The following is a 13224-nucleotide window of genomic DNA, read 5'->3' as shown; positions in this document are numbered from 1 at the left end:
AAGTCGTGAATACTTTTTTTTCACACTTTTGTTACGGATTCACCATTTATTGTAACATAACTGAATAAATTATTATGATTTCAAAAAAATATAACTTACGTATTTTTTTAAAAGCATGTCACTATATAATTCTGCAATTCTTTTTTTATTCTGAACTCATGAGTTATAGAGGGTTAAGACAAAAGAATTTATCAATTCTACCATCCACCTAACCAATGGGTCCTTACCATGCCAGGAAAATGCGCCCCAGACCATCAAATCCTATCCTATTAGTTTCATTGTCTTGAGATAATACTTTGGCTTGTTCTTTTAACATTTTAGGCGATGGACAAAAATGTTTTGTCATCGGTTCCAATGCGGTTAACCTTTATTTCATCACTCCAAAAGACTCTCATTCAAAACTGCATGTTTTTATTCAGTTTAGCTAATGTTAGGTGATCTTTCATGTGTCTTTTTATGTCATTGGATTTTACTTGCTTACCTGTCTGTACAACTCAGCATCATTAAGTATCCTTCTTAAAAGTCAGCTTGACACTTTTTTCGCCGAATTCTATATTTACTTCGGGCAAAATCGTGCAAGATGACTTAAAAGGCCCACATTTGCGTTTCTTTGTGATCGCTCTATCCACTCGTATGGGGAAGAAGTTAACGCAATTTAATTTCAGAGTTTAAATTTATATTTGCTCTTTCTAAATAAATGGCTTTATCCATCATTTATTCGAAAAATTTAGAGTTTAAGCTAATTGAGAAGGATTTTTCCCTTGACTATGAAGATCAAAAGTAATTCTCCTTTTTTCGCAGTTTAATAATTTTGTCTGCCTATTTTTTCAAAAATACTCGTTAATTAAATAGTAGCAATAAAATAAATGCATTTTCGTCTACAACTTTTCGGAATAAAAACTTAACGGTTAAACAAATGTGTGTTATTTCTGTGTCCACTAGCGAAAGAGACAGAAAAAGCATTATATTGCTAGTGCAAATAAATATAGAAAATAACTGTACTTTTAAGATATTTTTGTCTCCATCACTTTATTTCGACAACATACCAAAAGAAAAAAAATTATAAAAAGCATTCCTAATATCTAAAATTCGATTCGCATGATTTTTCTCAATAGTGTGCTATTTCTCTGTCCATGGCTGTATTTGTTTCGGTTAGAAAAGTTTCCATTTCTTTTTTATTGCATCTAATATACCCAAAAAAACCGTTCCCGGACATGTCCATAACTCAAAAACTGAAAATCAAATGGCTTAAAATCACATAAAAGTTAATTATTTTTGAGTATTTCTTTTTTTAACACTACATATACACAATACTTTTTATTAATTGGTACATATCTTGTTTTGAGGTATAGCTAGATTGAAATTTTAATTTGTTGGTGATATTATGATCAAAAATCGAGGCCACTACAATGTAATCTCAAAAATATTTCGTTTTACTTTTTACATAAAAAATAAAAATAAATTAAGGTCAAAACGTCATTTCCGGGAACGCTCTTAGAATCTCAATTAATAATGTAGTCTTACACTCATAATTTGGCATTTTTTGGGTATTTTTGCTCAGTATCCTATTTAAGTATGGCTGTAATAAAAAATTTTAGCAATACAGGTACAACAAAAACAAAAGAAATAAAATGCACGACTGGGTCGCACGAACTTGCTCTTGGAGTTAAAGTTGCTTAAATTTTTAAGACTTTTTATATAGAAATTTGGAAAAAAAAAATAAAATTCGTTAAAAAAAAAAATAAAATAAAATCTGAAATTAAATTGCCCTCCAAAACAAGTATGCAGTTTTGATTCATATATTAACGTGCATTTTTAGAAAAAAAATTTTCAAAATCGTTAGAGCCGTTTTTTAAAAAAACAATTTTTTATAAATAATTTTTTGGAAAAAAAGTTTTAAAATAAAATTGTAATGCCATTTTGTAGAAATTACTAATCAACATCTAAAAACAAAATTTCAAAAAAATTCAATGTCCCGTTTTCGAAAATTTGATTTTTCAAAAAAAAAATTTCAAAATTTTTTTAAAAATCCAAAAATAATTTTTTTGGAAATTTTATTTTTGGTTTATATTTAAATTATATAAATGCTTCTTCACAAAAAGTTTCGTTGAAATCGAAGAAGCACTTTCGGAGATAATCGGATTTGAAAAAAACGGTTCTATGGCAGGTACCGTTAATAATGATTTTCAAAAAAAAAATTTTTCATTGAAATATAGACCTTAGCTTAAAACTAACATTTGAGTTTTTTAAACAAAATCGTTGGAGCCGTTTTCGAGATATTTCAATTTTACTAAAATCGATATATGACAAGTACCGTTATTTTTGGTCCAAAAAAATTAATTCCAAAAACCCCTCTGGAGAGTCGCCAAATAACGCTACATACCAAGTTTGACATTAATCGGTCTATCCGTTTAGGCTGTAGCTCCTTATACAGACAGACAGACAGACAGACAGACTGACAGACAGACAGACAGACAGACGGACTTCCGGGACCCACTTTTTTGGCATTGTCTACCATCGTAATGTCATGGAAAAATGTTATCTCAAATTTTTTTTTGTACGAATGCATAACTTGATATATAGTACCTATATCGCAAGTAAAAATTACTTATGGCCTAAGTGTTTCGGAGGTGCATAAAAACATTTTTTTGTAGAAATCGGTCTCTGCTCCAAGAAATAAAGTTATATTGGATTTTTTGAAGATTACGACAAGTAAAACGCATTAGTTAATTATTTCAATTCGTTAAATACTAACGTGAATATACTTATACATTTATACATAATACTTAAATCTAAATTTATTACTCTAAGCTATTGAAAAACATAGTTTTGAACTTAATGCATTTAAAATTGTCATTAACAGACTCGATACAAAAATAAAGTTTATTGAATATTGTTATCAATTGATTGAGGGGGCTATTTGCACCATAGTTCGATCTACTAAAAATAAGGCACAATGGTTGGCGTAACCTTATACTTGTGCGACTGTAACTGAAATTTAACCGACTTAGTTAGTATCGATTCTTTTTTGTTGAAAGGAATTCGACATAAGAATGTAATGTCGTTTCTATTTACGAGATTCAGTGGAAAAAAGTGGAGAAAAGTGGAAAAATCTCATATTTCATGCTCTATTTGCGACTTGAGATTCAAAAAAAATGAATTCGAGATTTTTTCAAGATATCAGATGACTGGAAAATTAGGCCAGAAAATTTTCCCTAAAAATTAAGAAAAGTTTTTTTTTTGTTAACATGAAAGCTGATTGTTTTTAATTAAAGAATTACGTTAGCAAAATTAAATCTGTTTGTGTGAAGAACGAGTAAAAAGTGCATTATCGGTTATAATTAATATTATATATTCATTAAAGTTAAGTGAGAGTTGGTGTCTGCTCCATGCGATCTGTAAAACTCCCAAGTAAATTTCGAAATTTGACAATAATGAAATATCCAAACTAATTTAGTCAATTAACTCAAATTTCCGTTCAAAAAAATGAAGTTCCCTAAATCTAGTCCCTACAATTTCCTGAGCTTTGCCCAATTACAAGACTAGATTTCATATTCTGGTTGCGAGGAAAAATCTGATACGTATTCAGACACGTTCTCACTCCATCGTAATCGCAGTCCATAAATAAAGTTATACTACAGCAGAATATAGTATTTTAACACTTCATTTTAAGTAAGTTGAATTAATTTTTTTATTCCAGGTTTTGATCACCGGTGGGTCCTACAACGAAACCCTCGTAGGCCACAAGGCCGCAAAGGTGTTGGCTACCATTGGCCGTTTAAAAAATGTGGAATTTTTTTCGCGTAGGCAGGATCTTTTTGCCTAACACCCCGTGCTCATACACAGTATGAGCATTCAACTCGCATGTTTCGCCAACTCTCGCCCAGTTGAGAAGTGATTTTTGTTTTGCTTTTCTTAAATACCCACGGAATAATGTCCCGTAATTTGTTTTTTGTTTTTATGCATGCACTAAGCCACAGGATCGGTTGTAAGTCATTAATTGCAATCTTTTAATGTGGCTCAGTTGTTTTGTGAAAAAATTACATCGGTAATAATTTATTTTTTTTTTTCTTATTGTTTTATATAAAATTCTTGTTATGAAAGTTTCAGCTGCAGTTGTGTACTTTATTTTAAAAATATATTCATGAAGCTTTAATTTATTGTAAAATGAATTTATTTTAAATGTAAGTAGAAAGGCAGTTTTTTTATTTTTCTGCTTTTTTAATGGACCGTTTGTGATATCATTCGGTGTTATTCGGTAACATTTTTGGTATCATATTAAAGCGAAAGATGTCAAAAAGCAAAAACAGTAAAAAAAAGCTTTATTACTGTTTAACAGTGGTTTTAGTCAAGTACAACTTCATTAAGCGAAAAAAATTCTCATGAGCGCTTTTTGAAGGTAAACACCCCTTTATGCGGCCCTAAGAAGATCTCCCTGAACGAGTATAAGCAGCGCTATACAGGAGAAACTAAAGGGCCCAACCCATAGAATCCGTTGCGTCCCTTCCGTCGAAGTTTTCAACTGACAACTCCATTAAATACACACGTTCTTATGGGAAGCGACCCATAAGCGACGGATCGGATGGAGACGGACGGATTCGACGGAAGAAGTAGCCCAACTTTCTACTTTTTCACCCGTCGTATCCTTTGACATCGGTTGTCAACAATAGAACAGTTCGATTTTCTGTTTCTGAGTGCGCGCCGGGGAATTTCAGAACTAAGAACTCTGTTCGTTTCTTCTCCTATGTTATGAATTGTGTACTTTAATTGTTTATTTGTGAAGAAAAGGTAATAAAAGTAACATTTAATGATATATCTAATAAATTATATCAATTAAACACTCAAATTTTATTGTAGAGTTCAATTTTACTATGGCAAAGTCATACCTACAACTCATAATTTGTTATAAAAAATTGTTTTTAACTGAAGAGCAAGTACCTACATAAAATCTAATGGAGCATTTTATTTTATTAAAAAAAAGAACAATAATAGTTAAAAATTTCTTGCATCAGAACTTCCTTAGAGCACATTCAGCGATAAAATATCGAACACACCTTGGAATTTGAAGTGAGCTGTCAAAAAGCAATCCGTCATACGACGTATTATATGGGTCACCCCTTTCTGTCCCATACTTCAACTTCAACGGATGGATTGACGGAACGGACGCCACGGATTCTATGGGTTGGGCCCTTTAAGGCCCCAACCCATAGAATCCGTTGCGTCCGTCGAAGTTTTCAACTGACTGCTTAATGAAATACACACGTTCTTATGGGAAGCGATCCATAAGCGACGGATCGAACGGAGGCCGACGGATTCGACGGAAGAAGTAGCCCAACTTTCTACTTTTTCATCCGTCGTATCTTTTGACATTGGTTGTCAACAATAGACCAGTTCGATTTTCTGTTTCTGAGTGCGCGCCGGGGAATTTCAGAACTAAGAACTCTGTTCGTTTCGTTATGAATTGTGAACTTTAATTGTTTATTTGTGAAGAAAATGTTATAAAAGTAACATTTAATTATATATCTAATAAATTAAATACTCAAATTCTGTTGTAGAGTTCAATTTTACTATGCCAAAGTCATACCTACAACTTATAATTTGTTATAAAAAATTGATTTTAACTGAAGAGCAAGTACCTAGAGGAAATCTAGTCGCGCATTTTATTTTATTAAAAAAAAGAACAACAATAATAGTTAAAAATTTCTTGCATCAGAACTTCCTTAGTGTACATTCAGCGATAAAATATCGAACACACCTTGGAATTTGAAGTGAGCTGTCAAAAAGCAATCCGTCATACGACGTATTCTATGGGTCACCCCTTTCTGTCCCATCCGTCAACTTCAACGGATCGATTGACGGAACGGACGCAACGGATTCTATGGGTTGGGGCCTTAAGAAAGAACCTTACAGCCGGCCCTAGAAGAGTGCACCCCGACTAATTCCACGAAATATTTATTGAAAATTTTTCCTTTCATTTTCCTTATCGCTATCACCTTAGCAAATGCAAAAAGACATTAACAAACCACATTGTCAATATGTAAATCGAACTTCACTTACCGAAAAAAGCATAGATTGATCAGGATCATTGTCTTCTACTTGAATTTCAAGTGGAGCGATAATCTGAGAAAGGTCTTTGAGTACACAGAAATCGTATTGTGGGTTAGAAGCTAGAGCTTCAGCAACAGCTCTGAAGGTCGATTCACACTTCTTAGAAAACTGAAGAATAGCAGCCATATAAACAACTAGGCAATGTGAAAACATATTACATCTAGCTGCTGCCAAAAGATCTATCTGCAAGTTTCAGAAATACTTCGTTTAATTTAAATTTTAAGTTTAAGGTTTGTGATTTTTTCTCTATTTTGTTGCAAAAATATAAATAAAAATACCTTTTGGATACAATCTAATGATAGTTTGTCGAAATTATCTTTTCCAGCTCGCACATGCGATTGTGCGCGGCGGAATTTATCAAGCCCTTTTCCATTATCAGGATCGAGTTGCGTACTTAAAGATTTCATCCAGCAAAGTGCCGCCCGGTATTCGGTTCTTTCTTTTTCCATGTAGTTCAAGGTAATAACTGTATCACTAATAGCTCTGCACCTAAAAATATCAACTTCGTGTTGAAGTCGAAGAAGTGGAACTCTCACTGACATACGTTGCTGACCACAAAAGTAAATTGCTTTTCCGGAATTAATAATGCTTGATCCAGTCGTCTTACTTCGCTTTCCAATTTCCTTCAAAAATCTACCGAACGCACATTCCTCTTGCGACAGGATGCAAATTCTTTCTTGGTATTGTTCCAAATTTTTATTAAGATTTAAACACGTCTCTGATATAGCTCTAAGCAGAGCAATTTTCGAATCAAGTCCTGCATCGGACGAAACTATGTACTCGTCTTCTTTTGAGCCTAATTTTCGTTGTACAGTTTTCTTTGTAATCCAAAACTGGTGCTGTACTTCAGATTTTATCATTTTTAATTCGCTTGATTTCTGAAAAGCAAAGTATTTATTGATTGATTGCCTATATAAAATGGTTTAACAAACTTAAAATGTTAAAAGCTCTGTTCACTGACGCTATGCTGGACTGTTCTAGGCAGAAAAGTACAGCTTTTTCCTGTTCATTGAGGTTTTTTCTGTGCTGAACTGTTCTAGTTTGCTGTTCATTGACAAATCTAGAACAGTTTAGAACAGGATTTTCTGTTCTTGCTTTTGAGTCAGATCAGGTTAGAACAGATTCGTGAGAAGTGTCAAAATCAAAGCTGTCATTTTTTGTTTTTGTTTTGATTTAATTGTGCGAATATTTCTCGGGTGCTCGTGGTTTTTATAACTAATAAATAATTTTTAATTATATTTTTCACAATAAAATTACAAAAAAAATATAAAAATAAACGAGAAACAATAAACAAAAAATTCATATAATTTACAATTTGTTTTTTTTTTTATTTTGACAAGTGACGTTAAATGACTGTTCTAACTTGTTCTGACGTTTCTCACGAAACTGTGCAGTCCTGTCCTGTTCTGATCTAGAAAAATCCTCGTTGAACATACTTAAAATCATAAATATAAATATAATCATACATACAACATATACCCTGTTTATAAGGCGATTTGAATCCGAATTGAATCAGGATTTAGGTCTATATATACCCGGATCGAATTGAATCCGGATTTGTCGATCTGACCCACAGAACACATAATAAGGTAACACAGTACACATAATAAGGTAATCAGGGCTATTCTGGTGTTGTGATGCTCACAAGTCACAACTTTTTGTGAGGTTATTTTTGTGAGGTTTCTTATGAGGTTGTCACTATTTGGTATTCTGCGGAAAACCTCATAAGAAACCTCACAACAAATTCACCTCTATAGAGGTGAGTTTCTTTTTTGACAGCCAGCTGATTTGTGAAACAAATTAAAAGTTTTAATTGAAAAAAGTTTGTTTTATCTTATAGTGTACGTGATTTTTCTATTGTTGATTTTTAATAAAATCGTCAGTGAAAAGTGAACATTGACTTCTTAAAAAGCATCCTAGCAACGCGTACGTCCAATTTCACAGAAGAAAGAAAAATTTTATTTGCAATAAATGTTTTTTTTTTTCAATGCAATTTTTTTTTTATTTGCAATAAATATTCTTTTTTTAATTTCAAATGCATTTTTTTTAAATTGAATTTTTTACAGCCCTGGGCTAGACTTTTTGGAATTTTTAGGTTTGTGCTGATGATTCCAATGATTCAGCTAAAAGAATGCAACTGCATAATGTTAAAACTCCAGTAATTTGTGAGTTGTGACCTGCTCTGAAGGAGATCACAGTTTTGATAATTTTTATGATGCTCACAATTTGTGAGGGTACGTCAGAATTCGAAAAACCTCACAAAATCAAACTCACCTCAGCTTATGAGGTTCTTGTGACTGTGAGGTTTTCGTTAGAATACGAAAAAGTCACAAAATCGAGTTCATTTCGAGTTATGAGGTTATTGTGACTTGTGAGGCATCAGTGAGGTTGCCCAGAATAGGGCTGAATATCTTCCGAACGTTGTCAAAATCTGTTAGTCAAAAACCCTTCAAGCAAACAGGTCCGACCTCGGTCCGAATCCGCTCCGCCTGAGGCGGAGCTGAGTCCGACTTCGGATCAGAAACTGGTCCGAAGGCGGCTCAAATTAGTATGGAAATTATAATCACCGCGAAGTCGATTGCATATGTATTGGTGTGGTGAAAATCTCCATTCCGAGAAAACGGAGCCGAAGGCGGACCTGAGTCGGAGCAGCGAAAACCTACCAGAAAGAGGAATAAAAAAGGGATGACGTATCGCATTTGCGACCAAAAAAAGAACAAGATTTATTTTTTTTTCACTGAAACTGTTTTTTTTATTTAATTTTGGCAAACGAAATTTTCACAATATATAGGTACAATAATAATAATAATAATAATAATAATAATAATAATAATAATAATAATAATAATAATAATAATAATAATAATAATAACCCCTACGGGTAAGGGGTGAGAATATTCCCGTGGTAAGGTATGCCTGTCGTAAGAGGCGACTAAAATCCAACCTGGATCCACCGACAACATTATGACCGACGCTCTTGTGATCCCTCCGTCAAAACAGCCTAATATGCTGGCTACGATTTTAAAATGCATATCTGAAGGATACAGTAAACCAACCCTTGCGTGTAAGGGGTAAGAATATTCACGAGGTATGGCATGCCTGTCGTAAGAGGCGACTTAAATCCACCTGGATCCATCGAAAACATTAGACCTGACGCACCTGTGATCCCTTCGTCAAAAAGCCTAATATGCTGGCTATGATTTAAAATGCACATCTGAAGGAAACAGTAAACCAACCCAATAAAAATGGAGAGAAGATTAAGAAACAGAATTATTAGAATGCCGCCATCCGGGGGCGCCCGGGCTGACTTTGGAGCTACCGCTGGAGTCAGCAGCTTGCAAGCCGGTAGTGGTGCTGCAGATTCGCAGAATATGCGCACCGGGATAACCCGAACAACCGAACAACTGCGACCTATTAGCAGAGAAACAACACCCCAACTTTCTGCACCAGCTCCGACTGTTTCGAGGATGTCTATATCTGAGACCACACGAGCTGGTAGACAAAGACAACGCATAGCATGGTCATCAAATATGAATAAAGACATTATGCGCTGTCACTTTAGAGCTACAAAATGCGGAACTGATCCTGCTGGATACAGAGCAAGACAACATCTTCACTTTGTTGCTTTATATCCAGAACTCAGTGAAAGATTAACTGAGCAAAATGTTGCTGACAGATGTAGAGCGATTACAAGAAGACTCCTCTTACCAAGTATTGAAATTGTTCAGATTGAACAAGAAATTTTGGAAGAGTTGAGACCACGCCAAAGATTAAGTCTCTTGAGCAGAAGGTCTGAAACAGAACATAGTGTGGCAGAAATACCACAGCAAGTGGAAGTCCTAAATGAAATTCAGCCAGAACCAAATATGGAAGAAATACCAAATCAAGGTGAAGAAGTTTTGAATAGCTACAGAGATTCTTTGGGCCCCGGAGATATTTTATTTCAAGTAGCTTTTGATAATTTCCAGGAAGCCTACATAGAATTTGAAGGTATGGATCCACTTTTAAGACCAAGGATTCCAAAAGTTCCTGTCACCAAAAAAACATTGAATCTAATAAACCATATGAATAATATAATCGATGCGGAACTTCAGGGTTGGCATGAGTTAACACATGTTCAAAGTGTTATATTTTGTGCAGCGGTGGCAATCACAAGAACTCTGGGGCTAACAGTAAGTTCCGAGCAACGTCAAAACCACCCAACAGAAAATAGAAAACCAGTTTGGCAGTCGAGGTTAGAATCAAAAATTTCTAATCAGAGAGCAGATGTTGGAAGACTTATGATGTTTAAACAAGGTATAAGGTCCCGAAAACTTCTGCGGAGGATTAAAAAAATTGTCAGACCCAAAAGACCGGAAGAACTCACTCACCTTGATCTGGACATGATAATTGATAGACTTACCCAAAAACTTCAGGTATTCAGTGCTCGTTTGAAGAGGTATTTATCGATTAGAAAACGAAGAGAGGATAATAAGGCCTTTAAAGCTAACCAAAGGAAGTTTTATGCTAGTTTAAATGGAAATAGCAATTTGGCAATAACACCGATAGAAGATATAACTCCTTTTGAGAGGTTTTGGGAAAATGTGTGGGAAAAACCAGAAACACATAATAACCAAGCAACATGGTTAACCGCTTTTCAACAGTTTCCACTTATGACGAGCAGTCCAATAAGTGTTGAAGATCTTCGGGAGGTGCTTAGCAACTCCATTAACTGGAAAGCCCCAGGGCCGGATGAACTTCAAAACTTTTGGCTTAAAAGATTAACAAGCGCTCATCCTCATGTTGTTCGATGTTTCAACAAAATATTGGATAAGGAACAAAGAATTCCAGAATTTTTTACAAAAGGGCGAACCTTTCTTATCCCAAAAAATAGAGATACGGAAAATCCGAGTGCTTTTAGGCCAATAACATGTTTAGTTACATTATATAAAGCTTTTACTGCCATTATAAGCAATAGAATTTGGCAGCACTGTGATTCGAATGGCATAATCCCATGTGAACAAAAAGGATGCGCTAAAAGATCCAGAGGATGTAAGGAACTGATCACGATTGATGCTATAATCGCCCAAAACTCAGTTCATAATAATCGAAACTTAAGTGTAGCTTATATTGATTACCAAAAAGCATATGATAACGTACCCCATTCATACTTAATTGAAGCATTAAGAATTCACGGAGTGGATAACAAAATAGTGGAATTCTTTATGTATTCTATGGACCAATGGAAAACGACTATACATGTTGGAGGATCCACAACTAGGGAGATATGTGTGAGAAGAGGATTATTCCAAGGAGATTCTTTTAGTCCGCTGTGGTTTTGCTTGAGTCTGGCGCCCCTTAGTAAACTGCTAAATGAATCATCGAACGGATACAGGATCGAGCGAGAAATGAGTATCACGCATCTTCTATATATTGATGATCTTAAGCTATTTGCGAGATCTAGAAAACATCTTCAGAGTCTTCTCAATATAGTGAAGAAATTTAGTGAAGATATAAAAATGAACTTTGGGTTCGATAAGTGCAAAGCGGTGGAAATGGTACGTGGAAAAATCGAAAGAACTGAAGGTTTTGATTTTGCAGAAGGGACCATTGAAACGCTACAAGAAAATGAACCTTATAAATATCTTGGAGTTCTGGAAATGAAAAGCATACAGCACACAACAATGAAGCAGCAACTAAAAACAAGTTTCATTGAAAGAGTAAAAAAGTTATGCAAAACAAAACTCAACAGTGGTAACTTAACAAAAGCCATTAATAGCTTCGCAATTCCTGTACTCTTATATTCCTTTGGTTTGATAAAGTGGAGTGAGACTGATTTGGAAGACCTTCAAAGACAAATAAGAGTAGTGCTGACGTCGCAACGGTTTCATCACCCTAAATCGGCGATTGAGAGAACAACTTTACCGCGAAATGAAGGTGGGTTGGGAATACTAGATCTAGTAAACCAGCAAGGCATGCAAGTGGTCAAATTGAGGCAGTATTTCATGGAAACTAGTGGCAATCTCAGGTATCAAAAAATCATGGAGATGGATAAAAACTTTACTCCTTTAAAATTAAGTGAGCATGACTATCAGCCACATATTTTTACAATTTCGAGCCGAGTCGAACAGTGGAAGGCGAAAGCTATTCATGGAAAGTACCCTTTCCAATTGAATTCTGTGGATATAGATAAAGCTAGGTCAACCGAATGGCTTCAAAAGGGACAGCTGTTTCCAGAAACTGAAGGTTTTATCATGGCAATTCAAGATGGAGTTGTGGCAACAAGGCAGTATCGGCGAGCCATTCTTCATGAGGATATCGATAACGGTTGCAGACGATGCCACCAATCCCTAGAGTCTATTGAACACATTTTGAATGGATGCTCAATGCTGGCAAACCATGAATACCTTAAACGGCACAATGATGTTGCCAAAATAATCCACCAAGAACTCGCCTTGAGGTTAAAGCTCATTAGCTCCAAGAAGCCATATTACGAATATGAAGCGGACGAAGTAATCTTCAACAACAGCTACAAACTATATTGGGATCGCCAAATGAGTACGGACCACACAATTCTAGCGAATCGCCCGGATATAGTGTGGATCGACAAAACAAATTTGTGTGGGTTCATAATAGATATAGCGGTTCCGTTGACGGCCAATCTAAATCGAACATTTGGTGAAAAGTTATCGAAATACGCAGATCTAGCTCACGAAGTTAAACAACGAGAAAAATTAAGGAGTATTCGGATAGTACCAATTGTTGTATCGAGTACGGGTATGATTGGAAATAACGTTATGGAGGAACTAAAAAGAATGCAATGCGACCACCTTGTGCACGATATATTGAAGTCCATCATATTGAATAGCTGCAGGACCGTACGCAAGTTTTTGGAACAACCGTGATCCAGCCAACCGCAAAAAAAGGGCTAGAACATGGTCTATGCTCCAACAGAGCCTCATCCCTTGGCATAGCCCGGGATAGGTACTTTTCCAGTTCCATAGGAACTGAGAATTCTTACGAAAGTCGATAATAATAATAATAATAATAATAATAATAATAATAATAATAATAATAATAATAATAATAATAATAATAATAATAATAATAATAATAATAATAATAATAATAATAATA

The 13224-nt window shown here is 34.7% G+C and overlaps 2 protein-coding genes across 3 annotated transcripts in view; one reads left to right on the top strand and one right to left on the bottom strand.

The window, feature by feature from the left end:
* The window catches only part of LOC129917211 (islet cell autoantigen 1), a 28775-nt gene extending 21484 nt beyond the window's left edge, over positions 1-7291 (bottom strand). Inside the window, exons 1-3 of one of the 2 annotated variants that reach the window (XM_055997612.1) lie at positions 7041-7291; positions 6387-6986; positions 6058-6291 (exon numbers count right to left, since the gene is read on the bottom strand). In XM_055997612.1, coding sequence (XP_055853587.1) covers positions 6058-6291; positions 6387-6968 — 816 coding nt within the window. In that variant the 5' untranslated portion in view covers positions 6969-6986; positions 7041-7291. Of the gene's footprint in view, positions 1-6057; positions 6292-6386; positions 6987-7040 lie in introns of those variants that run through there. The other variant, XM_055997621.1, reaches the window with a different exon arrangement.
* Positions 7292-9386: 2095 nt separating this feature from the next.
* On the top strand, positions 9387-12992 carry LOC129909623 (uncharacterized). Its single transcript, XM_055986698.1, has one exon. The coding sequence runs from the start codon at positions 9387-9389 to the stop codon at positions 12990-12992; it is 3606 nt and encodes a 1201-aa protein (XP_055842673.1).
* Positions 12993-13224: the final 232 nt, after the last annotated feature.

This window comes from Episyrphus balteatus, chromosome 1, assembly GCF_945859705.1.
Source record: "Episyrphus balteatus chromosome 1, idEpiBalt1.1, whole genome shotgun sequence".
NCBI lineage: Eukaryota > Metazoa > Arthropoda > Insecta > Diptera > Syrphidae > Episyrphus > Episyrphus balteatus.
This window is presented reverse-complemented; position numbering and strand designations above follow the sequence as displayed.

What these genes read in the sequence shown, in the direction of transcription:
- LOC129909623 (XM_055986698.1), top strand. Translation starts at nt 9,387, where the DNA reads ATGCCGCCATCCGGGGGCGCCCGGGCTGACTTTGGAGCTACCGCTGGA.